The sequence below is a fragment of the Arabidopsis lyrata genome (assembly GCF_000004255.2).
Source record: "Arabidopsis lyrata subsp. lyrata unplaced genomic scaffold ARALYscaffold_1, whole genome shotgun sequence".
NCBI classification, from domain to species: Eukaryota; Viridiplantae; Streptophyta; class Magnoliopsida; order Brassicales; family Brassicaceae; genus Arabidopsis; species Arabidopsis lyrata.
This window is the reverse complement of record NW_003302555.1, coordinates 557,230-583,775: the sequence shown is the minus strand read 5'-3', so window position 1 is coordinate 583,775 and position 26,546 is coordinate 557,230. Positions and strand designations below refer to the sequence as shown.

The window sequence follows — 26,546 nt, the reverse complement described above, 5'->3', positions numbered from 1 at the left end:
AAAACCTCTCATTATTTTGAAAAAAATAAAAAGAAAAATTGTATCAGTATATAAAGTACTAATAGTTTTCTTAACCCAAGAATACAAGTTCAAAAATGATTTTGCTAAACGTTAAAAAAAACTCTATCTAAATTTCACGCGTTCCGTGTACATATTTTCAATTAAACGTAGGCAATATGGTGACAAAAATGAATAGTATTCAAATGCGTAGGCAGTAAGACATCTGTAATGTATATATATAACACAACACACACAAATGTCTTTAAAGTTCTATGTTGTGTCATTCTCTTTTCTTCAAGTCGGCAAACGTTTCACAAATCACAATGTTAAACATCTTGCTGTTTTTCTTTTTCTTTCTTCCGTTTCTCATCGGAAACAACCGCATTTGCGTCGCCGCAAATACAGGTTTCGTCGGGAGAAACGGCACGCAGTTCGTGTTGAACGGAGAACAAGTTTACTTAAACGGCTTCAATGCTTATTGGATGATGACCACCGCGGCTGACACGGCGGCTAAAGGAAGGGGTATTGTCACGACGGCGCTCCGGCAAGCATCTGCCGTGGGAATGAACGTCGCTAGGATTTGGGGTTTCAACGAAGGAGATTACATTCCTCTTCAGATCTCTCCTGGCTCCTATAGTGAAGACGTTTTCAAGGTAACACGCATGCATACACATACACACATTTTTTTTTTTTTTTGTAAACCACACGTATATTTTATATTTTAAGAACTTTGATGGCTCATTGCAAAAACGATGAAATCACAATTTCATATTTTTTTTCAATTATACAACAAATTAATATATTTTTATCATGATTTGATCTGTTAGCTTACTGATTTAATAAATTTATCATTCTATCTCACATATTTATTTAATTATTTTTTATGTATTCACTATTATACGGAATTATAAAGAAATATTTACCGGTATATAATATGTTATGGTCATGTATATTAATCTTTGGATGACCGTTGTTTGTTGAATCTAAATTGAATGATTCGAATTTCAAAATATTACTTTCCGACAAACGAACTTCAAACTTTTTTGGTTGTTTCTTGAAAAAAATAGTCGTGTCTTTTTCATAGGCTAATATAAAAGTGGATAATCACAAAAATGGCAAAAGCATAGATATAATTTAATATTCTTAATCATAATTAGAAGCAGAATTTGGTACTAGATACCTTTTTGTTGACCTAATAAAAATATCTTAATTTATTAATAGATAAATTAAAAGCAGACTATAATTGCGTTTTATGAGTAATTGATACAAAGTTTTTGTGCCAGCAGGGGCTAGACTTTGTCGTCTATGAAGCTGGAAGGTTTAAAATTAAATTGATAATTAGTTTAGTCAATAATTACGAAGACTATGGAGGGAGAAAAAAGTACGTAGAATGGGCCGGTTTAGATGAACCGGATGAATTCTATACAAACTCAGCTGTCAAGCAATTCTACAAGAACCACGTGAAGGTTAGTAATAATATGAAAAATTGATCTCATATACTTATTTGATTAGATAAGTATCAGTTAAAAGATATCGAGGTCATCATCATATGTAACACGACACGTTACTGGCAAAAATATTCAGATTATATTTGTACACGTTAACGCGAGATAACCGACGGTTTTGAAATGTCAAAAGTTAGGTTTTAATCAATTAAAAATATGAACAAAGTACGACAAAATGTACCAATCCAAAAATGTTTATTAACTTATTATTGACGAATGTCCCTTAAATTAAATATCTTTTTGCAAAGATTAGATCATATTTAGAATTTTGTATATTTGTACCGACTTAAAAATCAAACTAAACCGGCGGTTTGACAAAACCATGAAACAGACCGTGTTGACGAGGAAAAACACAATCACTGGTCGAATGTACAAAGACGACCCGACCATCTTCTCATGGGAACTCATCAATGAGCCTCGCTGCAATGTCACTGGTTCGAATATTCTACAGGTTATTTCTCTTCTCTCTCTGAATAAGTGAATATTATGCAACATGTTACCAGGGCCGGTTATATGCACGTGCAACTGGTGCATTTGCACTGGGTCCAACAAATTTAAGGTCCAAATTAATAGTTTTTTTATTATTTAACTATTTAATTATGCTTAAATTTTATAAAATATCTATATGTAAAGGTCCCAAAATTCTATTTTAAAAGGTAATATTGAAGCCCAAAATTAATAAACAAAAACAATAGGTCCAAATAGCTATAAAATACAAAATAGTTTATGAAATATATCCAAATTTTTTTATTAAAGATAGAATTTTTTTTTTTGTATGGCACCGGGTCTTGCCGATGAGTGAGCCGGGCCTGCATGTTACATGTACACGTATACATACTTAAACGGTGTCGTTTTGTGTGCAGAATTGGGTGAAGGAAATGGCTAGTTATGTTAAGTCCATAGACTCAATCCATCTACTGGAAATAGGGCTTGAAGGGTTTTACGGAGATTCTATACCGGAAAGAACGGTTTACAATCCCGGCGGGAGGGTCTTAACCGGTACAGATTTCATTTCCAATAACCAAATTCCCGATATCGATTTCGCCACTATCCATATCTACCCGGATTCTTGGTAAGTCATCAGTCTCTCTATTCAATGGATCAAAATTGGTGTTTTCTGGTTTGTTGTCATATTAACACATTTTCTCTCTGTATCAAATCAAGATCAGGCTACCATTACAGAGCTCAAGAACAGGAGAACAAGATACATTTGTGGACAGATGGATCGGATCACATATCGAAGACTGTAACAATATCATCATGAAGCCTTTACTGATAACAGAGTTTGGGAAATCTTCAAAGTATCCTGGTTTCAGCTTAGAGAAACGGAACAAGTTTTTCAAGAGAGTTTATGATGTCATCTACGACAGTGCAAGAACCGGTGGTTCGTGTACTGGTGGAGTTTTCTGGCAGCTTACAACCAATAGAACTGGTCTGTTAGGTGATGGCTACGAGGTTTTTATGCAAGCAGGTCCTAATACTACTGCTCAGCTTATCGCCGAGCAATCTAGTAAACTGAGAAACCTCAAGTATCCACCATTGGTCACACATAGTGCAGAATGAAACAGTATAGATACAACACAGTAGAAACTAGAATGTATAAAAAAGGAAACATATAAAATAGAATATGAACAGAAGCTAAATGCTAGTATATAGAATAGTTGAATGTCTTTTGATTCTTTCAATGGAAACAACAACACATTATATTGGATATAAAAAAAAAGCTAAATGCTATGTACAATAGACTTCTTTTTGGGTCGAAAGTCGTTTAATTATTTCATTGGTAACAACAACACACTGGCAAATTATGTATTACAGAAGAAGTAGAGACACATCTTCCTGTTTAAAATGAGGAAACAAGAAGATCATCTGAAGTAGTAATACCTTTAAATACGTTCCTGTCTGAAGGTAAACCAGCTACAACACCATGTTCAATGCCACATTCGTTTGTTCCTCTCCTGATCTTGAAGTAACCATCCTGAAATTTTCAGATTATATATCTCAGGTTCTGTGTGTTTCTCTGGAATTCTAATGTTGCCACTTGGAAGGTTATAGTTAAAAGTTTGATTGGAGGAAGAAGAACTTACATCTCCCCAGCTTCGGTTCCATTGATTTGCAAGCAACTGTAACAATTCAAAGAACAGAAAATGTTGTGAATTTTTAGGCTAGATCTAATAAACTCAAAATCCAGAGCGTCAAAAGTGGATTCATACCCAATAATCTTCACCGTCATCAGAAGTTCCCCAGCCAATAAGTTTAACAGCATGACCTCCAATGTTAGTACCTGTTATGTGCTTGTACACTCCTGACTTGTAATGTGCAAAGTCCTGTAGAACAAAAAGATACATGAAAATGTGGAGTTCCATGATATAATCATATCTTTGATCACTCTAAAACCTAGTATTTACCTCGTAAACAGTAAAGGCAACCTCAACAGGTCCATTTTTGTAAACTTCTGCCATAATGTCATCAGGGTGAGATCTGACCTTGTACGCGCTAACACCATAATGTTTTGATTCACGCCAAAGCTGGTTTCCGCTAACACATTTCCTCGCACATTTTGGTGTAGGGTAAGCGGGTTCACATCCCGGGTGAGAGCAGCCAGTATTGTCAAAGTATGGATCACACTGAAGAACCAAGAAAATTGCAAAAGTTCAATACGTTTTAACTACTTTGCCATTAATATATGTTCATTGCAGTAAAAAGAGAATTTACCTCTTCAGTTACTACACCGTGGTGCTTAAAGTACCGCCACGCAGCAATTGGGTATCCACCGTTACAACCTTGTCCGCAAAGGAATCCACAACATGCTAAGAGATCATTGACAGATAAAGAAATATTCTGCATGGGAACAAAAGAAACTAATATTAATCATTCCATAAGAAAGACGCTACACATCATCAATCTTGGCTTCATTAAGAAATCTGTGTTACCATGTTATATTTGATGCAGAATCTGTCAGACAGTGATTCAACAGCACCAAAGGCCCAGCAAGAACCACAATGACCCTAAACAAACCAAAACCATAATGTTATCATCACTTGAGTAACACACTGTTCAATATAAAACTCAAGCAAATGATGTGTTTACCTGATCTTTAGTGAGACAATTGAGGAGAGAATTTGACACAAAACATAAAAAGAGTCAGTAAATAATTTGGATAAAAGACAGAGATAGTGGAAATCTAAAAAAATGAAAACAGACCTAAGATCCTTCCAACACTGGTGCACTGTGACCAAGCGGTTCTAGCATCAAATTCTTTAGGAAGCTTCAAAGATATATCATGACTCACAATAGGTACACCCAAAAATTCCGTCTTTGGTGTTGGTTTAACACCAAGGAGGCGCTTAAACTCTGCAACCTAATACACAAAAACACAAACTTTTCAGAAACATTGATAAGCATTGATAAGATCTCTGTAGCTCTTAATTGGTAATAATAAGAAACTCACAGTGGCGTTTGCAAACCGATCATTGAAAGCAGCTTTCCATCCAGCGTTTGGATTCTCATTGACTTCCTTGACGATCTCATTCTACAAAAGTCGATCATCAACGATAAGGCAATCTAAAAGAGACGAAAACAATACAGAAAATTGGGTGGATTAAGATCAAAAACCTGAAGAATCCATGAGGTCAGTTTCTGCTTGGAAAGATTTTCTGCTGCAATACCCTGAGATCAAGGGACAAACCAGCTTCAAAAGTTTAAAACTTGTAGCTTAAAGAGTCCAACAAATAAGCAAAAATGATCAAACCCAGAAAAAGTAAAAAGAAGACAGAGATTATGAAGGTTCAAGTACCTGCAAGTTGAAGGATGAAATTAGAAGCCCTAAAAAGAAGAAAACAGAGGCTAAGTGAAGTTTGATACATTTATCAGCCATGAATCTTTCTCTTCTGTTGATATTTTCTCAATCCCTTAAACGAACTCCAAAAACCAAACAAATGATTTGCCAGAGAGTTTGGACAAGGTATCTCTCTCTCTAATGGAAGTTTTCTTTTCTAATACGGAATAAGAAAGAGAGAGATTAAAGAGGCTTATCTTTTGACTTTTAGAGAATGACAGATCGCTAGAAGATCCTGACCGTTCGATTTGTTCTACTTACTTGATTTATTAATCATTATTTCGAATGATTTAAAGTAATTAAGGGATTACTTTAGGCGATAAATACTGTAACAGTCCTCTTGCATGCTATTGCTAATCACACTTCCTTCCTTTATTCTTTTTATTTGGGGAATTTGCATCTCTGATGTCATAAGTATTTTTGTAACATGTTGATTGTTTATTTATTCATTGCATTAGTTCGGTAACTAATTTATTAACAGTTGTATATAGTATCACAGAAGAAGTAGAGACACATCTTCTTGTTTAAAATGAGGAAACCAGAAGATCATCTGAAGTGGTTACATCTTTAAATACGTTCCTGTCTGAAGGTAAACCGGCTACAACACCGTGTTCAATGCCACATTCGTTCGTTCCTCTCCTGATCTTGAAGTAACCATCCTGAAATTTTCACAATTCATATCTCAGGTTCTGTGTTTCGTTTACTTGGAAGGTCAAATTTAAAAGTTTGATCGGAGAGAAGAACAACTTACATCACCCCAGCTTCGGTTCCATTGATTTGCAAGCAACTGCAACCATTCAAAAGAACAAATTTTTAATTAATTTTCCAGCTAGATCTAAACTCAAAATCCAGAGTGTTAAAAGTAGATTCATACCCAATAATCTTCGCCGTCATCAGAAGTTCCCCAGCCAATGAGCTTAACAGCATGACCTCCAATCTTAGTACCCGTTATGTGCTTGTACACTCCTGATTTGTAATGTGCAAAGTCCTGTAGAAAAAAAGGATACATGAAGATGTGGAGTTCCATGATATGTTTAATGAATCTAAAACCTTTTATTTACCTCGTAAACGGTAAAAGCAACCTCGACAGGTCCGTTCTTGTAAACCTCTGCCATAATGTCTTGAGGGTCATGATTGATTCTGTATGCGCTGACGCCATAGTGTTTTGATTCACCCCATAGCTGGTTTTCGCTAACACATTTCCTCACACATTTTGGGGTAGGGTAACCGGGTTCACATCCCGGGTGAGAGCAACCAGTATTGTCAAAGTATGGATCACACTGAAGAACCAACAACATTGCAAAAGTTCAATACATTTTGAACACTTTGACATTATTATATGTTCTTTGCAGTTATAATGAGAATTTACCTCTTCGGTTACTACCCCGTGGTACTTAAAGTACAGCCATGCACCCATTGGGAATCCACCATTACAACCTAGACCGCAAAGTAATCCACAACATGCTACAACATCATTGGCAGATAAAGAAACATTCTGCAAGGGAACAAAAACAGTTACATTAATCTTCGAAGAGAAAAGCGATAGCAATCATCAATCTTGGCTTGATGGAGAAATTTGTGTTACCAAGTTATATTTGATGCAAAACCTGTCGGAGAGTGATTCAACAGCACCAAATGCCCAGCAAGAACCACAATGACCCTAAACAAACCAAAACCATAATTTTATCATCGACCTGAGTAACACATTGTTCAATATAAAACCCACTCAAATGATGTTTTACCTGATCTTTAGTGCGATAAACGGGGAGAGTATTTGACATAAAACATAAGAAGAGTCAGTAAATCATTAGATAAAAGACAGAGAGTGGGAGCTAAGAGATTATAACCGACCTAAGATCCTTGGAATACTTGTGCACTGTGACCAAGCTGTTCTAGCATCAAATTCTTTTGGAAGCTTCAAAGATAAATCATGTCTTACAATAGGTACACCTAGGTATGCCGTCTTTGGTGTTGGTTTAACACCAAGAAGACGCTTAAACTCTGCAACCTACACAAAAACACAAGTTTTCAGGAACAATGATAAGTATGTAGCTCTTAAGAGATAAGGTCATGGAGGTGATAATAAACTCACGGTGGCGTTTGCAAACCGATCATTCAAAGAAGCTTTCCATCCAGCGTTTGGATTCTCATTGACTTCCTTTACAATCTCATTCTGCAAAAGTCGATCATCAACGTTTAGGCAATCTAAAAGAGACGAAAACAATACAGAAAATTGGGTGGACTAAGATCAAAACCTGAAGAATCAATGAGGTCAGTTTCTGCTTGGAAAGATTTCCTGCTGCAGTACCCTGAGATTAAGAGACAAACCAGCTTCAAAAGTTAAAACTTACAGAAAAATCGAAAAATTCACAAAGTTTGGAATTTTTTTTTTAACTTGTAGCTCAAGAGTCCAACAAATAATCATTCCCACAATAAGGAAAAATTCGAAACAAGCACCAGCATCCATAAGTATCGATCTTTGAAAGCAATTTGAACACAGAGAGTACGAAGTTTAAGGTACCTGCAAGATGAAGGATGAAATTAAAAGCAAGAAAACAAAGGCTAAGTGAAGAAGTCTGATACAACAACTATCAGCCATGAATCTCTCTTGTACAGTTTTCTCGTTCCCTCAAAGAATTCAAGAATCAAAAAACAATGATTTGCTCAAGACTTTTGAAACGGTAGAATTTGTCTTTTCTAGTAAGAGAGAGAGAGCAAGAGAAAGGCTTATCTTTTAGAAAATCTGAAAGTGACAGATGATTTTACATCAAGGATCCTGTCCGTTGATTATCATACTAACTAAAATATCAAGTAATGTCTAACTTGCTTAATCATAATTTAAAATGACTAATTAATCATAGGAATGGGGTTAAAGACCAAGGTGATTTCCTTTATTAAGTTTAAATGGGCCTATGAGTTTCTGGTTTTGGGTTCCAGGCCCAAACTATTTGTGAAGTAATTAATGTCTAACTTAATTATTAAGCACAATTTAAAATAATTAATTAAAGTAATTAAACGATTGGTTACTTTAGGCGGCTTTAATTAAAAAAGTCAAATTACAAGTGTAACAGTAATTAGCCTCTACACTGTGGCATTCAAGCTTCGAAAAAGCCATAGAAATCTCTCTAAAGGAAGCAGAGAATCTTTGAAGACGATGATGAAGTTCGTATCCGCAGCAAAGCGGATATACTTCCTGCAACCCTAAATTTGCTAATTTCATCTGTCTTTAGAGCCGGTAAGCTCCTCGTCTTTTACGCTTTCCGATCGATTTTTCTGTATATCGCCAGATTCTTCAATTTTGATTTGTTCCGGTAGGTTTTTTACACTCATCGGAGCCGATTTGTGCTGATATTCGTATGATACTTGTTTTGATTTATTCAAATTTCTGCACATTTTTGCTGTCAAATCCAAGGGTTTGAGGTTTGGGTTTTGGTTATTGATTGAATCCGAGATCGATTGTCTTTAAGCTTTGTATCTGATCCGATCTGGGAGATTTTCTGGGGTTTTGTGTCTTTCATTGGCTCTACGATTTCTTCTTTTGAGTGCTTCATAGTGTTTTATAGTGTTGTTGCAGAAATCAGTGAGTAAAATGCTATTTATGTTCGTTTCATTGCAACAACTTGTAGTGGAATTCTGGAATTGCAAATTGCTGATGATGAGTCTCTTTAACGTTTTCTTTCTAGGTCTCCTGCTTATGGTCCTTTGTACTGAGATTTGAAGTATTTTTGGCTGCAAGGGTAGTAAGTGGTCATCATTTCAATACTATAGGTGGAGAGATGACTAAGAATAAAATAGTTGGGGTAGACTCAGAAGATGAATCTGATGATTGCGACATTGCGGAAGCGAACTGTGAGCTAGCTATGGTAGAAGGTCAGCTCTGTAACATACCATACGAGCTCTATGATCTACCAGATTTCACGGGGATATTGTCTGTTGAGACTTGGAACTCAGTTCTTACAGACGAAGAAAGATTCTTCCTCTCATGTTTTCTGCCAGATATGGATCAACAGACTTTTATTCTGACAATGCAGGAACTTCTCGGTGGTGCCAATTTATATTTTGGGAATCCAGTGGTTAAGTTTTACAAGAATTTGAGAGGAGGATTGTTTACTCCAAAGGTAGCTTGTTTCAAACAAGGTGTTATGTTTGTCAAGAGGAGAAAGTATTACTACTCTTTAAAGTTCTATCATGAAAAGCTGATCAAGACATTCACCGAGATGCAAAGGTTGTGGATTCAGTATGGAAAAAAATTCGGCAATTACTCAAGACTCCTCCTTTGGTCAGGACGAACTCAAACCGGTAATCTGAAGCGACTGGGCCTTAATAGAGTTCCATCTGAGGAAATGGATAGTGCTACATGTAGATTCAAAACTCCCAATGTAGTGAAACCTGTGGAAAGAAATAGAACGAAAAGTTTAACCTTCCCTCGCAGTGGTAGCTCCAAGAACGGTCTCAAGATAAAGATAACCAAGGGAGGAGTATTCGGGTACCAACGTTCCAGCTTAGTTTCTGCTGGCTATCATCATCAGACTTTGCCAAAGGGTCTTCTCAAATTAGTCCCTAAATCTTCTTCTGCCATTCTCAGGGAACCCTATGTAGCTCCAGGAAACAATCTCCAGCAAATCCATGAAACCGGTTCAAAGAGTACTAGATTTGCAGCGTCTCCATACTTAGGTACGAGATTTGAGAAACCACCCTACGGAACTATTGGCTGTTCTATCTCAGAACTCCCAAAATGCTTACTGAATCACCAAGACCCTTTCTTAACCTATTTGGAAACTACACAAAGATCAACCGAAGGTACAGAACCGGTGTTTCATGATCCAACACACACTATACCCAGAGCTCTTGGTGTTTCAAATTACTCCAGCACAGAACATCATAATCTGCCTCTAAAGCAAGAAGAATATGTCCACTACCACCTGAACTCTCCTGGTTTTGAGCCGAGGACTGTTGACAGAGGCTCTGAAACAGCAGAGAGCAAGAGGATTTTGTCTGGTAATAACTTTCAGAGGGAAGCCAAGGTCCTGAGAAAACCGCTGCGTGTCCTTAGCGAAGACAATCATGCTCGAGAAGCCAATACTGACAATTTGTATTCCTTGACGTACAAGCGAAGAAAGGTTCAGAGAATCGCTTGAGCCTTGACGCTATGCTAATCCAATGTTCCACCTAATGTACTCTTCCATGGAAATATGAAGTGTAATCCAAATTAGTAACTGGATTCGGTTTGGGGTTGAGTGTTAGTTTTCAAAATTTAAGGGCACTAAAAAGAAACATTGAAGAAATAGAGGAGTAAAAGTGAAAATAATTATAACTATTAAACAAAGTTGCGATAAGGTCACACGCTTTAGCTTTTCTCTCCGGAACGCATTGAGAGAGCTTCTTCCAAAAACCTCGAAAGCTCACAACAACGGTAAGCTCCTCCAAATCTCCCAAAACGTTATCGCTTTCGAAGTTTATTATAATCATCGTCATCACTAGGTGTTTAGTGATTATATACCAAAAGAAAACTCATAAATTTTGGTTGAAGGGTTTTGGAGTGATGGGGTCTCTCGTTCGTGAATGGGTTGGGTTTCAGCAATTTCCAGCAGCTACCCAAGAAAAGCTGATTGAATTCTTCGGCAAATTGAAACAAAAGGTTTTGTTGTTGTTGTTGTTGTTTCTTTGGTGGTTAAGTGGGTTTCTCGGATTCTCCGTTGTGATTAGGAGATAATGATGGGTTTTTTTTTTTTGTAATTGCAGGATATGAACTCAATGACAGTTCTTGTTCTTGGGAAAGGCGGTGTTGGAAAATCATCCACTGTCAATTCTCTTATCGGTGAACAAGTCGTCCGTGTCAGTCCTTTCCAGGTACGTAATTTAGTTTCTCTAAACTTGGAATTGATTTTTTTAATTTGGATTAAGAAAGTTTAGTCATGTCAAGATATTGATGGTTCTGTTTTGTTGATTTTGTAGGCTGAAGGATTGAGACCAGTGATGGTTTCAAGAACAATGGGAGGGTTCACTATCAACATTATTGACACCCCTGGACTTGTGGAAGCTGGATATGTCAATCACCAAGCCCTCGAGTTAATCAAAGGGTCTGTAGCTACTCTTTTCCAATCTGTCTTCGTTCATTGTCGTAGATGACATTTTGTTTCACAAGCTCTTCATTGATGTGATTAGATCTGCTTGTTGCATATAGGCTGAAGTAAATATGTGATAAAATGTTTACTTGTGGGTTTTTGTTAAAAAATTTAGTTATGCCTATCCCGGTTTAGGCTGAAGTTGTATATTTGAGTGTGTGTGTGGAGGTTTTTACGATAGTTGTTGTGTTTCTCGGATTTTGGGCAGGTTTCTTGTGAACAAAACCATAGATGTCTTGCTCTATGTTGATCGTTTGGACGTGTATAGAGTCGATGAGCTAGATAAGCAAGTTGTTAAGGCAATCACCCAAACCTTTGGAAAAGAGATATGGTTCAAAACCTTGCTTGTTCTGACTCATGCTCAGTTTTCCCCTCCTGATGAACTTTCTTACGAAACTTTTTCCTCCAAGAGATCAGATTCTCTTCTCAAAACTATCCGTGCTGGTTCTAAAATGCGAAAACAAGAGTTTGAGGTATGATTATTTATAGATATACCTAAGTCTCTTAAAATAGTTTTACCAATGTTTGGTTCATTGTAGCAAGAATCAGTTTCATTCTTCTACTGGCTTGTAGGATTCTGCAATCGCGGTAGTCTATGCAGAGAACAGCGGAAGATGCAGCAAGAACGATAAGGACGAAAAGGTTTGTGTTTTCGAATCTCTGATTTGATCCGACTTGGAGAGAGACTGTTAAAAGTTGCTTACCTGCTCTTGGTTTAGGCTCTTCCGAATGGTGAAGCATGGATCCCGAACTTGGTTAAGGCGATAACTGATGTAGCAACAAACCAGAGAAAAGCAATTCATGTAGACAAGAAGATGGTAGATGGATCTTACTCTGATGATAAAGGAAAGAAACTCATCCCTCTTATCATCGGTGTTCAGGTAAGAAAGAGACACAATTGATTTTTATTGTCTTGTTCGAATTTGGTAAACAAGTGAAATACTTTCTTCTACTTTTCAGTATTTGATCGTTAAGATGATTCAAGGAGCAATCAGAAATGATATCAAGACAAGTGGAAAGCCACTTTAAGAGGCTATGAAGAAGAGGTTTTGTTGTGACCAAATTAGAAGGAGAAGAAGAGGTTTTCTATTGTTCTTTTTTTTTAGATTTCATCTGCAACATTTTCTTGTTTCCGGGTTTATCTTTGTCTGTAATTTATGGAGACTTGTTGAAAGAAAAGATTGCTATGTTTTCTGGATTCAATGAAATGGTTACATAGCGCTTGTTCTCTTTGAATCGAAGAAGTCTTTAGCGGACGGATTAAAACACTCTGTAAATTACAGAGAGAGGAAGAGAAGTGCCATGGAGGATCAGAACAGTGATGATCAATGCATTGAGGAAAGTGGGAAAAGCAGATTTAGCAATGAAGCTAATGCATAGCAAAATTGGTAAGAAACCCTCAAATCTCGTAAACGAAATAGATGACGTCATTACTCTTAAACGACGTCGTAACAAAAACGTAACAATTTGCTTTTCTTTTTGGTAACATACTAACATGTATAAAAGAAATTTCCATTTTTATTGATCTGAGTGATTTTCCATTTTTTAATTTAACATGTGTGTATAAAAGAGATTTCCTTTTTGTTTTTCCCAAACGACCTAATAATCTCACTGCTTATAAATATAGTCGTAATCTCTTCTTACTTCTTCGAGAGAAATCAAAATTGTATCTCGAGAGAAAGTTCTAAAGCAAAGCATTATATCTTTTCGTGTTCTTCTAAAGCTTTGAATCGCAACTATTTTCGTGTGAATCTTCAATCATCCGTACGAATTTGTTCGTCTCCGCCAATTTTTACTTTTAGTCGATTGATCTCGACGATACTTGCCGTGGCGGTGGATGAGAGGCCGCAGCATGCGTCGATCATAATCTCCACAAACCCTATCGCCGGTGAGAAGAAGGCCCAATCTTTGTTCACAATCACAGTCCTCCTTGTCTGCTTCAATTAGGGTTGATGCAGTTATGACTCAACAATAGCACCAATCTCATCATCCTCTCTTTCTTGACCTGTAAGTAATCTCCAAAATCCTCTCTGCTTTTCTTTATTTTCTTCTCTTTCTAAGTTTATTATTTATCCCTCTCAACCAATATTGACTCCTTTCGTCGTTTTGTTCAATTTCTTCCTATTGGAAGTTATCGCCTACTAGATTTGTGGACAAACACTATCATCAGCACTTATTCCCTGTAAGTTATTTCTTCTATGAATCGAACTAGGTATTGATTTAGTTTTTTTTTTTATAATGTTGTGTTTTTTTTTTTTTTTTTTTTATAAGTGTTAAATTTTTTAATTTTGTGTAAACTAATTGGATACATCATCCAAACCCCTAAGAGGTGTTCTAGGTTCAATATGATTTACACATAATTAAATTTTTAACACTTATTTTTTCTTTTAAATGTTTTGTTTTGTTTTTTTTTGTTTTTTTTGATAAGTGTTAAATTTTTTATTTTTGTGTAAACTAATTGGATACATCATCCAAACCCCTAAGAGGTGTTCTAGGTTCAATATGGTTTACACATAATTAAATTTTTAACACTTATTTTTTCTTTTAAATGTTTTGTTTTGTTTTTTTTTTGTTTTTTTGATAAGTGTTAAATTTTTTAATTTTGTGTAAACTAATTGGATACATCATCCAAACCCCTAAGAGGTGTTCTAGGTTCAATATGGTTTACACATAATTAAATTTTTAACACTTATTTTTTCTTTTAAATGTTTTGTTTTGTTTTTTTTTGTTTTTTTGATAAGTGTTAAATTTTTTAATTTTGTGTAAACTAATTGGATACATCATCCAAACCCCTAAGAGGTGTTCTAGGTTCAATATGGTTTACACATAATTAAATTTTTAACACTTATTTTTTCTTTTAAATGTTTTGTTTTGTTTTTTTTTGTTTTTTTGATAAGTGTTAAATTTTTTAATTTTGTGTAAACTAATTGGATACATCATCCAAACCCCTAAAAAGTGTTCTAGGTTCAATATGGTTTACACATAATTAAATTTTTAACACTTATTTTTTCTTTTTAATGTTTCTTTTGTTTTTTTTATAAGTGTTAAATTTTTTAATTTTGTGTAAACTAATTGGATACATCATCCAAACCCCTAAGAGGTGTTCTAGGTTCAATATGGTTTACACATAATTAAATTTTTAACACTTGTTTTTTTTTAATGTTTCTTTTGTTTTTTTTTGTTTTTTTTATAAGTGTTAAATTTTTTAATTTTGTGTAAACTAATTGGATACATCATCCAAACTCCTAAGAGGTGTTCTAGGTTCAATATGGTTTACACATTATTAAAAAATTTAACACTTGTTTTTTTTTTCTATGTTTTGTTTTTTTTATAATTGTTAAATTTTTTAATTTTGTGTAAACTAATTGGATACAACATCCAAATTCCTAAGAGGTGTTTTAGGTTCGATATGGTTTACACATTATTAAAAAATTTAACAATCGTTTTTTTTAAATGTTTTTTTTTAATAAGTGTTAATTTTTTTTAATTTTGTGTAAACTAATTGGATACATCATCCAAACCTCTAAGAAGTATTCTAGATTCAATATGGTTTACACATTATTAAAAAATTTAACAATTGTTTTTTTTTTAAATGTTTTTTTTTTATAAGTGTTAAATTTTTTAATTTTGTGTAAACTAATTGGATACATCATCAAAACCCCTAAGAGGTGTTCTAGGTTCAATATGGTTTACACATTATTAAAAAATTTAACACTTGTTTTTAAAATGTTTTGTTTTTTTTTATAAGTGTTAAATTTTTTAATTTTGTGTAAACTAATTGGATACATCATACAAACCTCTAAGAGGTGTTCTAGGTTCAATATGGTTTACACATAATTAAATTTTTAATATTTATTTTCTAAAAAATGTTTTTTTTTTTTTTTTTTTGATAAGTGTTAAATTTTAAATTTTATGTAAACTAATTGGATACAACATCCAAACCCCTAAGATGTGTTCTAGGTTCAATATAGTTTGCACATAATTAAATTTTTAACACTTGTTTTTTTTTAAATGTTTTTTTTTTAATAAGTGTTAAATTTTTTAATTTTGTGTCTAATTGGATACAACATCTAAACCCCTAAAAGGTGTTCTAGGTTCAATATGGTTTACGCATAATTAAATTTTAACACCTGTTTTTTATTAAAAAACGTTTTTAATGTTATATTTTTTATATTACTATTAAAAATTTAATATTTTGGATAAATATTTTTCTTATAAGTGTTAAATTTTAAATTTGGTGTAAACTAATTGAATACAATATCTAAACCCCTAAGAGGTATTCTAGGTTCAACATGGTTTACACATAATTAAATTTTTAACACTTGTTATTTTATTAAAAAAGTGTTATTAAATTCATAATTTTTATATTACTATCAAAACTTTAATGTTTTTTTTATTTTCAAATAATATTTTGGATAAACTGTTTTTTTTATATAATTGTTAAGCTTTTAAATTTTGTGTAAACTAATTGGACGCAACATTCAAACCCTAAGAGGTGTTCTAAAGTTAAACATGTTTACACATAATATAAATTTAAAAATTAATTTCTGTTTTTAAATTTTGATTAAATTTACATTTTAAAATTTTTACAAATAATATTTTAATAAATTTCTTTAAGTTATACATAATTAGATGTTTTATACGTATTTAAACACGTTTTTTTAATTTTGAGTTTTAATTTAAACGCTTTATGAATCACTATTTAAACTTTCAAGTTTTTTCGTTTTTTAAAATAATATTTTAGATAAACTGTTTTATTTTTTTAAGTATACATAATATTTTTATTTAAATTTCTTCTTTAAGGGATAAATTTAAAATTTGTGAGAACCTACCAGACACAACATCCCATCCATATTATTTGGTCTTTAAGAGGTATTCTAGATTCAACTTGTTTATACATAATATAAATTTAACATTTAATTTATTTATTTTACTTAAAAACAAAAATATTTTTAATTTTGATTAAACTTACATTTTTAAGTAAATGGTTTAGAAATGGTTTTATGCCTCTTTTTCGAGTCCCTTTCGAGCTTTCATTCTCTTTATTTTTTTCCAAATTTTAAAATAAAGTAAAGTTTTAAGTAAAAAAATTTTGATTCTTAACTAAAAGTTTTGATTTTACAAAATATTTTTGTTTGAAAAATAAAATTTAAGTATTAAATTTGAATACCTCGAAAACAAACCGGACTTAGAATACCTTTATCAAAAAGTTCTCATAAAAGTTTTCACTAATAAAATAATTCAAAAAAGAGAGGAAAGGGAGAACAAAGAAATAGAAAGAATGTATCGAAAGAGTAGCTAGGAATCGAAGAGGTAAGAAACAAATGATTTTCTTTACTTGCATTTGGAATGGGTGAAGAAGTTTCTGCTGCACAGATTTTTTTTGGAAAAGAAGCAAATGCGGGAACCTATACATTGCGAGATTTCGAATTTCGCAAATAAAGAGACTCGATTATTCTGAAACTAAATAAACCATTCATGCAACAAATTCTTTTATTTGGGGAAATTGATTGAAAATTTGGGAAGTGATCACAATTTTAAAATATCGTATGCCGATGAATAGATAAAGATTGGTTATTAACAAGTGAACAAATTAAAAGAGAAAAAAAAAAGGTATAAAATTTTAAGATTCTTAGTAGCATTTGTTTATGCGTTGACATTTAATAAAGAAGCAAAAAAATTAATAAATAAATAAAATACAACGTGGTTAAGCAATTTGATATTTTGAAGGCATGACATAAAAAATTGCTGTAAAAGGACAATACATAATCGGTGTGGTACACGACCGTGTGATGAGCACCGACATAGCCCAGCCACAGACGCGCTTCTCCTCCTGCAATCTTCCTTGCAGTTTCTTTATTTACTTACCTTTTCTCATAAATCTATAAAAATGGTCGACAAATTGAAGTATGATTTTATACGTTATAATCATTGTAAACTTCCATGAATGGCCAATACTAAAATCTACCATTACACTAAAGAAACTTCTTCAATTGGTCAATAGACTAGTTTTATAAGATTTCTTTTTACATAGTCATTGTAAAAGAAATTACATAGTCATTGTAAAAGAAATTACATGGACCTGAGAATGAATGTTTTGTTTGCTAAGAGAGAAGAAGACCTTGTGTTGTTACATATGTAGTCTTTTAATTCAGTGAAGTTATGAAGAAAATAGATATTTACTAAAACAAACGGTTCATAAAATTTTAAATTAATGAATAAAATAAAAGAATCAAGTACTGCCAAATATATATAAAAAAAGAGACGGATATAAATCCGAAGGAAATTTATAAAATCAGAAAAAGATCTTTTGAGAATTCGAAAGAAAGCCTCAAAAAAAAAAAAAAACTCAAATGCAAAGCCATCAGAATCGAAGCAGGCTGAGCTTAATTCTACGGTCTAGATTCATCCCTTCCTTCTCTTCACCACTCTCCCTCTTCGTCGTCCTCGCTGCCGTTCCTTTTCCGATCTACTTTTCCGGTCTACTCTCCGGCAGAAACAACAAGCCGCTTTCAGTTATGGTTCGTCGCTCTTCCTCCATGTGATTGTTTTTCTTCTTTCTAATTGTTCTGAGATTTGATTCGCCGATTGTGTTTGTTTGTGCAGAGACTCAACTCCAACTTAGCTTCTTCAATGGTGGAATCGAATATTTCTTGTACCACTTTCAATATCTTGGCTCCGATTTATAAACGCGTTGATCAAAAGGTTTCTTCTGATTTCACTCTTTACCTGTTGATTCTGGAATCGACGACATTGGTTTGATTGTGTTGGGTGTTATTGCAGAATCATAGCATTCGAGAGAGCGATTCTCGCTCGCTTTGGTTAGCTCGTAACCAGAGGATTCTAGATTTGCTAATCCATCAACGCTCTTCAGTTATCTGTCTCCAGGTAATTAGAATTTTCTTTTGTGAAAAATTTATTCTTAGAAAGTAGTAATTGACTTTTTGTATATGACTCTTGGCAACTGTGACTGTTCATAGGAAGTTTGGGTTGGGAATGAGGAATTAGTCAACATGTACCACGACCAGCTTGGCACTTCTGGCTACACTATTTTCCAGTTGGCTAGAACAAACAGTCGTGGTGATGGTAACATTCTTTTTTTTTTATCATGTTTTTACTTCTTTTGATTGAATATGGTGTCAGCTCTGGTTTAGACTTAAGAGTAGAATATTGCTGAATTGTTGTAGGTCTCTGTCAACTGAAGAGGCTCAATGTTGCTGCTTGATATGCTTCAGTTAATAGTTTAGGGTGGTCCAAGTCTATACACTTTCATGTCTTGAAAAATGGTAGTTCAGGATCTTTCTGGTGTCAAAGGTTACTTGTTGGTGTTTATATGATCTTACTGTCGTATGCCGTATTAAGCGGCAATCTTACCTTCTATGACTGTTTTTATGGATGGAGTAAAAATATGGACTGAAATTTAAAGTCAATGCTATCAAAGATAGGCTTCTTCGCCTTTGATGTCTCATTTGTGGACTTGCTTACAGGTCTTTTAACAGCCATACATAAGGACCACTTTAAAGTTGTAAATTACCGGGAGCTGCTCTTTAACGATTTTGGAGACCGTGTTGCTCAGCTCTTACATGTCAAAACAGTTATTCCCTTTCCGCTTAATGGGAAGCAAGATGTTCAACAAGAAGTCATTATAGTGAACACTCACCTGTTGTTTCCTCACGATTCTAGTTTGTCTATTGTAAGACTTCATCAGGTTGGTCATCCTTCCCATCATTTAGCATTTTGAGACCGCTCCCCTTGGATCTTGTGATAGTTTAATTTGATTATCTCTGCTCCTCTTAACAGGTTTACAAAATTCTTGAATATCTGGAAGCTTTCCAAAAGGAAAATAAACTTAATCACATGCCCATTATTCTCTGCGGGTTAGCTTCTGGTCTTTAGAGTCTTGAAATTGTGCCCCTCCACCGGTAAAATGTAATCACAGACTTTTGAATTATGCTTATTTCAGTGACTGGAATGGAAGCAAACGCGGGCATGTCTACAAATTCTTGAGATCTCAAGGGTTCATATCATCATACGACGATGCTCACCAGTATACCGACAGTGATGCTCATAGGGTAAGACATCTTTTACAAACTTTTTTTCTCCAGCCTTATGTTATATAAAACTCGGCTCATATTCTAAAAGAGACATCCTTATCCGTCTTTCTCTCATTTTTTTCTTCAGTGGGTTAGCCACAGAAACCACAGGGGAAATATATGCGGAGTTGATTTCATATGGCTCTGTAACCCTAGCGATTCGAGAAAACCATTGAGAACAAGTTGGGTGGAAGCTGTTTTTAGCATTATCAAGGTGAGATTTTCAGAATTATAAAATGTCGAGTCGCATCATACTTACAGTGTCATGTCTCATTCTTTCCAAATTTACTTTTTTTCCTAAACTATATTTTCATGTCCACTTTAGTTTATTTCTGATTTCTCTTGATGATTCTTCCAGTATCAACTCCACAAAGCTTCCATAGCCGAGGACGATGTCTTTGCTTTTCTTGGGGCAAATAATCACAGTGATTCACTCACCTACTCTGACTTTTGCCTTGCCCTTCAAAAGGTAAATACGTATTTTCTTCAGGAAAAAAAGAGCCTAGAGAGACCTCAATTATCCACAAATGCTGTTAAAAAATCTTCAATTTACAAATTCTAACTGGAATTTGACACTTCTGGAAACACTTTGTGGTCATCTAGAGATTTCACTTATCATAACAGTAGAATAAGGATCAAATAAGTTCTTCCAGATATTTACAATTTCTTTGAACGATGAATGGACTTTTAGCTGACATCAAAATTTGATATTGTTGGGTAGGTAAATCTTACGGGAATTCCACATGGACTTAGCTTCGAAGAGACGAAAGAGCTATGGGTTCGAGCTGATCTTGATGGAAATGGTGTCTTCGACTATGAAGAACTTAAGGTAAATTAAACTAAACCAATTAGCGTAAAACGGAAATCACAAACCGGTAGCTTTGTTTAAAACGTCAATCAAGACTCTGATGTGTGTGTTATGTAATGTCAGAAAATTTGGAACATGACGATGGTAAATGAACCTGGAAACTGCAAAGAGAGTGTGATGGAGAGTGACAAAGATGAAGGAGATGATGAAGCAATCGGATTGAAAGTGAATAAAGCTGTATTGTATCCACAAGAAGCAGAGAAAGGATTGTGGCCGGAGAATTACAATCTGTCCGATCATGCTTGCCTCACCGTACAATTCTCGCCGGTCAAAATGCTATGCAGCTAAGTTTTGTTTATTATGGCTCTTGTAAATGTAAAGAAGCAATGAGATTGAGATTTGCAATGAGAAGTTTACTAAAACCTTTGTATTTTGTATAGTTTTGTAATTGCAACACTGTTTCTGATAGAATTAAAGATTTTGTTTTCTTAATGAATCGACTTTTTGTGGAATTTAAAGGAATTTTAAACTTTGAGCCAATAAGATGGATTAAAAAATTTATCTTATTTTTAAAGTACATTATCATGTTGGTCTCTAATCTCTATCAACAAAAGAGTTGACTCGTTAATAATAGTTTTAACACTTCAATTTTGGCTGTTATAATAAAAGAAACACTTGATTAATCCAAATGACGTGTCAAAAAATCATTGTTAATTTCATGAAAAATTGCTTAAAGGGAAGATCTGAAACAGCGAACACAAACAGAGAGAGCTTTTCAGTGTCTTCACTTTTATTGAAATTAAAGAAAATTGGAAAGGCTGTCTTTTTGGTTGTTGGAGTTCGTCGTGGTGAACTATAAAGGTGAGTCCTTTTCTTCTCTGAGCGTTCTTCTTTGAAATTGTCACACTCTCGTCTTCGATTACTTCTTCAGAAACTGAATTTTAAAACTTATATTCGAGAAATTTCTCTTTATGTGTCAGAAAGTGGTCAAATTTGTTTGATTATCCAATTACTGTCTTTTTGACTTGGAAAATTTAAATGCCCTTTTTTTCTTGTTTTTCAACAGAGACGATCGTCAACGTCCTGAGATTTTTCTTGGGGTTTCTGATCTAATCCTGGATTTCACAGCCTCCAATTTCACTACTAGGGTTAATAAAAGGTCCATGCTTTTTTTGTAATTGATCTGAAAATCCAGAGATCAGAAAATGGCAATGGCTCCAGTTATAAAGCTGGTTTTAGGATCAATAGCCTTTGCCATTTTCTGGGTATTAGCAGTGTTTCCCTCTGTGCCGTTCCTACCAATTGGTCGAACCGCCGGTTCTCTGTTCGGTGCAATGTTAATGGTTATCTTCCAAGTGATAACCCCGGAACAAGCTTATGCAGCCATTGATCTTCCGATACTCGGTCTTCTCTTTGGAACAATGGTTGTTAGTATATATCTTGAGAGAGCTGATATGTTCAAGTACTTAGGCACATTGCTTTCGTGGAAGAGTAAAGGACCTAAAGACTTGCTATGTCGAGTCTGTCTTGTCTCCGCGGTTTCAAGCGCTCTGTTTACTAACGATACATCTTGTGTGGTTTTAACCGAGTTTGTGTTGAAGATCGCTAGGCAAAAGAACCTCCCGCCTCACCCTTTTTTGCTCGCTTTGGCCACGAGTGCGAATATTGGTTCTTCTGCTACTCCCATTGGGAATCCACAGAATCTTGTTATCGCGGTTCAAAGCAAGATCCCCTTTTGGGAGTTTCTTCTTGGGGTTTTTCCTGCGATGATTGTTGGTATTACCGTCAATGCTATGCTTCTTCTCGGTATGTATTGGCGGCTATTGTCAGATCATAAAGAGGACGAAGAAGAAGCAGGAGAAAATGCGGATTCTGAAGTTCTTGCTGTTGCTGAAGAAGATGTCACATCACATCGGTTTTCGCCAGCTACATTTTCACCAGTTGCATCCGAAGAATCAAACTTCAGAATGGATCCCGAGACGCTTAGAAACAGAGCGGTTTCTGCAGGTGAGAGTGAATTAATGAGCCGCGATTCAAATGCGTCAAGAGAACAAACTGACGCAGAGTCTCAAGGAGAGAGCAATGTTTTCCATACCAAGAAATGGAGAAGAGTTTTATGGAAATCAAGTGTCTATTTGATCACATTAGGAATGCTGATATCTCTGGTTATGGGTTTAAACATGTCGTGGACCGCAATTACTGCAGCTCTAGCTCTTGTCGTTCTTGATTTTAAAGATGCAAGGCCGTCTCTCGAGAAGGTGAAACCATATTTTCTCTTAACTCTTTTAAGATACAAATCAACTATAGATCTAATCGAAGTTTCAAATTCTTCTGTTGTGGTTGGCAGGTATCATATTCGCTATTGATCTTCTTCTGCGGGATGTTCATTACCGTTGATGGATTCAACAAAACAGGTATCCCTACCGCTCTATGGGATCTAATGGAGCCATATGCCAAAATCGATGAAGCCAAAGGAACGGCGGTTCTAGCAGTTGTGATTCTTGTCCTCTCCAATGTAGCCTCCAATGTACCAACCGGTAGCATCATTATCCTTAAAACTAAGCATCTTATGCTGCCTCCACAAACAACTTCAGACAAAATCTTGATTCCAAAGGAACCTTACATGACTCAATTCTTTTTAAATCAAATTGTGTGCAGTGCTTTTATTGGGAGCAAGAGTGGCGGCATCAGCGATGGGGAGGGAGGAGGAGAAGAAGGCGTGGTTGTTGCTGGCGTGGGTGAGCACGGTGGCTGGAAACTTGACGTTGCTTGGTTCAGCAGCAAACCTGATAGTGTGTGAGCAAGCTCGTAGAGCAGTGAGCCATGGCTACACTCTGACTTTCACTAAACACTTCAAGTTCGGTTTACCTTCAACACTCATCGTCACTGCCATTGGTCTCCTCCTTATCAAGTAAATCATAGCTCACTCTGCATATATGCTTTCTTTTCTCTTTGTGAAGGATTTTCTTCCACACTTTTTGTAATTCAATATTCATAGCAGTGTCCATATTTGTATCATTGAAAAACAAACACTATCACAATTATACGTAATGAATGGTATAAGCAGTTTTCAGCTTGAAAACGTGATTCTACTACTTTTCGTTATTCATCTCTAATATTTATCAAGTTTTGACGTTATTGTTTTACAAAAAAGTGAAGAGCTACATTCTAAAATTATAACTAGCTTTAATTAAAAAGATAAGAGTCGAACTAAAATTAATAAATATCATTAATCCAGTGAAATAAGTTTTTTTAGTGTTTAGTTAATGATGATTCAACGGAAACTATTTGTCTATTAGTATTAAACTAAAGCTTTTTGTTATTTGACCATTGGATTATTTCACTGTACTCTATTCATTATGATGTACCAATCAAGTTTTACATCACTTCGAATATGGAAATTTAAACCTAGACATGTTAGATATAAATAAAAAATTTGAAATAATTTAACTAAAATAACACATTAGTTTTGGTAGTAGCTAATCGCCGATAGTCATATGAAACAAGGTTCAACTCTTTTTTTGTCTTTTGTAAATTTAATATTCACAAATTGAATGCTAATTCCTCCTATTCGGCTTTTACTTTTATGATGTCTGGTTACCCCTTGTCGCCTTCTACGAAGTTTCCTATATATATATACAAACTAAAATGTGGTTTACTTTTTGTTATCGAATCTATAAGCTTAACTTAAAAAGCTTCTGTTTTGACATAAATAATTTACCTAAATAAACTCATTAATGTTAAAGTCAACGTTAAACATAAACTCATTGTATATATTTTCCAAAATGGCCATCAAATTTAGTAAAGGGGAGCATACATGAGGAAAAAAAGAAAAGGAAATGCATATTTCATCTTAAGTGTTGGGACTTGGGAGTAACAACTGTCACATGATAGTGCAATAACTATATGGGAAAAAATGCCACACTATATGCCAATGTTTTATCAAAATGCAATATTGCAACTTACAAACCCTTTTTTTTTATCACTCAAAGCAAAAGTCACAAAATTAAGAGATCTAGTGGGTGGAATATATTTCTCTTATTCGTGAATCAAAGATTGATAAGGACATTAATAGCGTCTCACTGATAAATGTTAGAAGAAAACAAAAGAGAAGAAAGGTATGAGAAACGCGAAAAGTGAATATGAATGGAGAACATAAGACTGTCACATAAGACTGTCACAAAAGACTGTCACATAAGAAGGCATTGACTATTTAGCTTTTTTATGTTTTTAGCTTTCGCTCACCTAAGAGAATTTGCCCGGCCCTCATACCTGCTTAATGGGTCCACCCTTGTCGGTAATAGTTCCTCTTGATCTATAAACACAAACCAAGGAGAAAGCTCTCTGCTTCATATTCTGATATCTTCGTTTTCTCTTGCTTTTTGATCTGAAACGTTTGTCATCGTCGGAAAATGGTGAATCCGGTGGGTTTCAGATTCCGTCCGACCGACGAGGAGATAGTCGACCATTACCTCCGGGTGAAAAATCTTGAAAGTGACACGAGCCATGTCGATGAAGTCATTAGCACAGTCGATATCTGTAGCTTAGAACCTTGGAATTTACCTTGTAAGTCTTTACTTAAGTACACTCACGAGTGTATATATTTTTTTTTGGTTCCCAACAGCTGTTAAAATAGTTTCTTGTTCTGTTTTGCCAGCCCAGTCTATGATCAAATCGAGTGATGCGGTTTGGCATTTCTTTGGTCGTAAGGAGAATAAATATAACAGAGGTGATCGACAGATGAGAAAAACCAAGTCTGGTTTTTGGAAGAAAACTGGAGTTACCATAAATATCATGCGCAAAAGGGGAAATCGCGAAAAGATCGGTGAGAAAAAGGTTTTGATGTTTTACTTTAACAAGAGTCTCAAGTCCGATTGGGTTATGCATGAGTATCACGCTACGTTCTCGTCTCCTAATCTGATGACATATACACTCTGCAAAGTCAAGTTTAAGGGTGAAAGCAGAGAGGGTTCTGTTTCTTCTGGTAGTGGAATTGAGCTTACTCACTCTTTGATCCCTCATACCAACGATTTTGGAGTTTTTAGTGTAGAGACAGAGGTGGGTCAATCTCACTTTTTGTCTTTCAAATCATATCTCATAGTCATGGAGAATCTGACAACAACTTGATGTGCAGGAAGAAACTCAACTGGAAGATGCAGTGCGCAGGGCTATCAACAATATATCGACTGATGACTGGGACAGTTTGTTCAATGATGATGAGCAGAGATAGAGTAACATTGTTTCTATGCAAGGGGATTTCGCAGCGATCAAAAACCTCAAGATCCAATGACTGATGGTGTCTTCGCTGATCATAGCAGTGATGATAATGATTGTGATTTGATTCCTGCTACAACAGTAAGCAAAAATCTACTATCTTACCTTTCTAATCCTCTGTTTTCACATTTACCCTCACAAAGCTAAAGTTTTTGTTTCATAGGACACCTTTTGTACTTTCAAAATCTGTAGAAGTTTATGTTATGTGTCTTTCTCGTTTTGTAACGTTTCCACATTGTATGTATATTAAAATAAAATTGTGAATATGTGATAAGATGTGGTTAGAGAATACAAAGTTGTATAATTTGAAATCATACAGCTAACCAAATGGTCAAATTTTCTTTCACGTAGCAATCAACGTAGCTCGACTCTTCTAGTCCTGCCTAACCCCCTGAAAAGATTTCAGGTTCGACAAAAGAAAACAAGAACGAATATTATCTATCAAATCAAGATATACTTGATTTTAGTAATGTCAAGAGTCTCTTTTGGACTTTTAGTCTACATCATATGTGTACCACGCTCATGTTGTCATCTACTCATGTTGATGGTGAAGTCCAAACCCCCATTAGGCTAATGCTAACTTTTTACTAAAGTAGGCCTAAAACATTTAGAATATCTTAAAGGTCGTCATAATTAGATAAATCTTTTACCTTTACTTTTTTTTTTTATTGTGTATTTTACCTTTATAAAACGAACCAGAAATGTAAATAGTTTCTGATCGTGAAGGCGGTCGGTCATAAAAGGAAGGCATTAATTAAACAAAGATAGAATATGTCTAAATCCATTCAGCTTCTGTGATTGATTTTAGCCACTAGCCCCTAGGGGTAGCTTTAGCACTTTATTATTTCATCAATTTCCACTTGTTTATTTTATTATTTTAATACTTTATCTTTTTTTGGATTT

General features: G+C 34.7%; 8 protein-coding genes across 11 annotated transcripts; 6 read left to right on the top strand and 2 right to left on the bottom strand.

Moving 5' to 3' along the window:
• The first annotated feature begins 241 nt into the window (after positions 1–241).
• LOC9325460 (mannan endo-1,4-beta-mannosidase 1) lies at positions 242–3,139 on the top strand. The gene is given in 6 exon segments (XM_021012431.1): positions 242–313; positions 315–653; positions 1,287–1,466; positions 1,837–1,956; positions 2,369–2,577; positions 2,675–3,139. Coding segments are annotated over 6 exon segments (1,299 nt in total). The 5' UTR covers positions 242–256; the 3' UTR covers positions 3,069–3,139.
• A 51-nt stretch (positions 3,140–3,190) lies between these two features.
• LOC9325459 (cathepsin B-like protease 2) lies at positions 3,191–5,501 on the bottom strand. Its single transcript, XM_002889349.2, has 11 exons — positions 5,302–5,501; positions 5,121–5,174; positions 4,957–5,037; positions 4,710–4,866; positions 4,596–4,600; positions 4,439–4,513; positions 4,221–4,346; positions 3,914–4,132; positions 3,719–3,832; positions 3,593–3,628; positions 3,191–3,483 (listed from the first exon to the last, which is right to left on the bottom strand). The coding sequence occupies exons 1-11, from the start codon at positions 5,380–5,382 to the stop codon at positions 3,349–3,351; spliced, it is 1,083 nt and encodes a 360-aa protein (XP_002889395.1). The 5' UTR covers positions 5,383–5,501; the 3' UTR covers positions 3,191–3,348.
• Positions 5,502–5,749: 248 nt separating this feature from the next.
• LOC9328161 (cathepsin B-like protease 2) lies at positions 5,750–8,050 on the bottom strand. 3 transcript variants are annotated; one of them, XM_002889348.2, is made up of 11 exons: positions 7,865–8,050; positions 7,599–7,652; positions 7,436–7,516; positions 7,195–7,351; positions 7,086–7,090; positions 6,929–7,003; positions 6,713–6,838; positions 6,405–6,623; positions 6,218–6,331; positions 6,095–6,130; positions 5,750–6,002 (listed from the first exon to the last, which is right to left on the bottom strand). In XM_002889348.2, the coding sequence occupies exons 1-11, from the start codon at positions 7,940–7,942 to the stop codon at positions 5,868–5,870; spliced, it is 1,080 nt and encodes a 359-aa protein (XP_002889394.1). In that variant the 5' UTR covers positions 7,943–8,050; the 3' UTR covers positions 5,750–5,867. The 3 variants fall into 3 exon arrangements, with proteins under 3 accessions (XP_002889394.1, XP_020868092.1, XP_020868091.1); XM_021012433.1 differs by lacking the exon at positions 7,865–8,050 and adding an exon at positions 7,801–7,855; XM_021012432.1 differs by lacking the exon at positions 7,865–8,050 and adding an exon at positions 7,739–7,825.
• A 372-nt stretch (positions 8,051–8,422) lies between these two features.
• LOC9328160 lies at positions 8,423–10,564 on the top strand. 2 transcript variants are annotated; one of them, XM_002892052.2, is made up of 2 exons: positions 8,423–8,578; positions 9,027–10,564. In XM_002892052.2, exon 2 carries the CDS (start codon positions 9,120–9,122, stop codon positions 10,479–10,481), a length of 1,362 nt encoding a protein of 453 aa, XP_002892098.1. In that variant the 5' UTR covers positions 8,423–8,578; positions 9,027–9,119; the 3' UTR covers positions 10,482–10,564. The 2 variants fall into 2 exon arrangements, with proteins under 2 accessions (XP_002892098.1, XP_020868913.1); XM_021013254.1 differs by lacking the exon at positions 8,423–8,578 and adding an exon at positions 8,586–8,654.
• A 101-nt stretch (positions 10,565–10,665) lies between these two features.
• Positions 10,666–12,704, top strand: LOC9328159 (translocase of chloroplast 33, chloroplastic). The gene is made up of 8 exons (XM_002892051.2): positions 10,666–10,756; positions 10,874–10,981; positions 11,086–11,193; positions 11,299–11,423; positions 11,677–11,941; positions 12,042–12,110; positions 12,188–12,349; positions 12,429–12,704. The coding sequence occupies exons 2-8, from the start codon at positions 10,886–10,888 to the stop codon at positions 12,495–12,497; spliced, it is 894 nt and encodes a 297-aa protein (XP_002892097.1). The 5' UTR covers positions 10,666–10,756; positions 10,874–10,885; the 3' UTR covers positions 12,498–12,704.
• A 4,996-nt stretch (positions 12,705–17,700) lies between these two features.
• On the top strand, positions 17,701–20,881 carry LOC9328158 (uncharacterized calcium-binding protein At1g02270). Its single transcript, XM_021012438.1, has 11 exons — positions 17,701–17,989; positions 18,075–18,173; positions 18,252–18,356; positions 18,449–18,554; positions 18,956–19,176; positions 19,269–19,345; positions 19,432–19,540; positions 19,650–19,775; positions 19,920–20,030; positions 20,283–20,390; positions 20,493–20,881. The coding sequence occupies exons 1-11, from the start codon at positions 17,822–17,824 to the stop codon at positions 20,715–20,717; spliced, it is 1,455 nt and encodes a 484-aa protein (XP_020868097.1). The 5' UTR covers positions 17,701–17,821; the 3' UTR covers positions 20,718–20,881.
• Positions 20,882–21,100: 219 nt separating this feature from the next.
• LOC9328157 (putative transporter arsB) lies at positions 21,101–23,464 on the top strand. Its single transcript, XM_021012437.1, has 4 exons — positions 21,101–21,230; positions 21,436–22,627; positions 22,717–22,906; positions 23,028–23,464. Exons 2-4 carry the CDS (start codon positions 21,575–21,577, stop codon positions 23,282–23,284), a joined length of 1,500 nt encoding a protein of 499 aa, XP_020868096.1. The 5' UTR covers positions 21,101–21,230; positions 21,436–21,574; the 3' UTR covers positions 23,285–23,464.
• Positions 23,465–24,687: 1,223 nt separating this feature from the next.
• Positions 24,688–25,860, top strand: LOC9328156 (NAC domain-containing protein 5). The gene is given in 4 exon segments (XM_021010371.1): positions 24,688–24,935; positions 25,027–25,427; positions 25,471–25,626; positions 25,629–25,860. Coding segments are annotated over 4 exon segments (873 nt in total). The 5' UTR covers positions 24,688–24,781; the 3' UTR covers positions 25,791–25,860.
• Positions 25,861–26,546: the final 686 nt, after the last annotated feature.

Coding starts and splice junctions, on each gene's coding strand:
- LOC9325459 (XM_002889349.2), bottom strand. CDS start 5,382: ATGGCTGATAAATGTATCAAACTTCACTTAGCCTCTGTTTTCTTCTTT. Junction 4,867..4,956: donor ATCGGTTTGCAAACGCCACT/GTGAGTTTCTTA, acceptor TTTGTGTATTAG/GTTGCAGAGTTTAAGCGCCT. Junction 3,833..3,913: donor TTGCCTTTACTGTTTACGAG/GTAAATACTAGG, acceptor TTTGTTCTACAG/GACTTTGCACATTACAAGTC.
- LOC9328161 (XM_002889348.2), bottom strand. CDS start 7,942: ATGGCTGATAGTTGTTGTATCAGACTTCTTCACTTAGCCTTTGTTTTC. Junction 6,131..6,217: donor ATGACGGCGAAGATTATTGG/GTATGAATCTAC, acceptor GAATGGTTGCAG/TTGCTTGCAAATCAATGGAA. Junction 6,003..6,094: donor GGAACCGAAGCTGGGGTGAT/GTAAGTTGTTCT, acceptor TGAAAATTTCAG/GATGGTTACTTCAAGATCAG.
- LOC9328160 (XM_002892052.2), top strand. CDS start 9,120: ATGACTAAGAATAAAATAGTTGGGGTAGACTCAGAAGATGAATCTGAT.
- LOC9328159 (XM_002892051.2), top strand. CDS start 10,886: ATGGGGTCTCTCGTTCGTGAATGGGTTGGGTTTCAGCAATTTCCAGCA. Junction 12,111..12,187: donor AGAACGATAAGGACGAAAAG/GTTTGTGTTTTC, acceptor CTCTTGGTTTAG/GCTCTTCCGAATGGTGAAGC. Junction 12,350..12,428: donor CTCTTATCATCGGTGTTCAG/GTAAGAAAGAGA, acceptor TCTACTTTTCAG/TATTTGATCGTTAAGATGAT.
- LOC9328158 (XM_021012438.1), top strand. CDS start 17,822: ATGCAAAGCCATCAGAATCGAAGCAGGCTGAGCTTAATTCTACGGTCT. Junction 18,174..18,251: donor ATAAACGCGTTGATCAAAAG/GTTTCTTCTGAT, acceptor GTGTTATTGCAG/AATCATAGCATTCGAGAGAG. Junction 18,555..18,955: donor AACAAACAGTCGTGGTGATG/GTAACATTCTTT, acceptor ACTTGCTTACAG/GTCTTTTAACAGCCATACAT.
- LOC9328157 (XM_021012437.1), top strand. CDS start 21,575: ATGGCAATGGCTCCAGTTATAAAGCTGGTTTTAGGATCAATAGCCTTT. Junction 22,628..22,716: donor CAAGGCCGTCTCTCGAGAAG/GTGAAACCATAT, acceptor TGTGGTTGGCAG/GTATCATATTCGCTATTGAT. Junction 22,907..23,027: donor AGCCTCCAATGTACCAACCG/GTAGCATCATTA, acceptor AATTGTGTGCAG/TGCTTTTATTGGGAGCAAGA.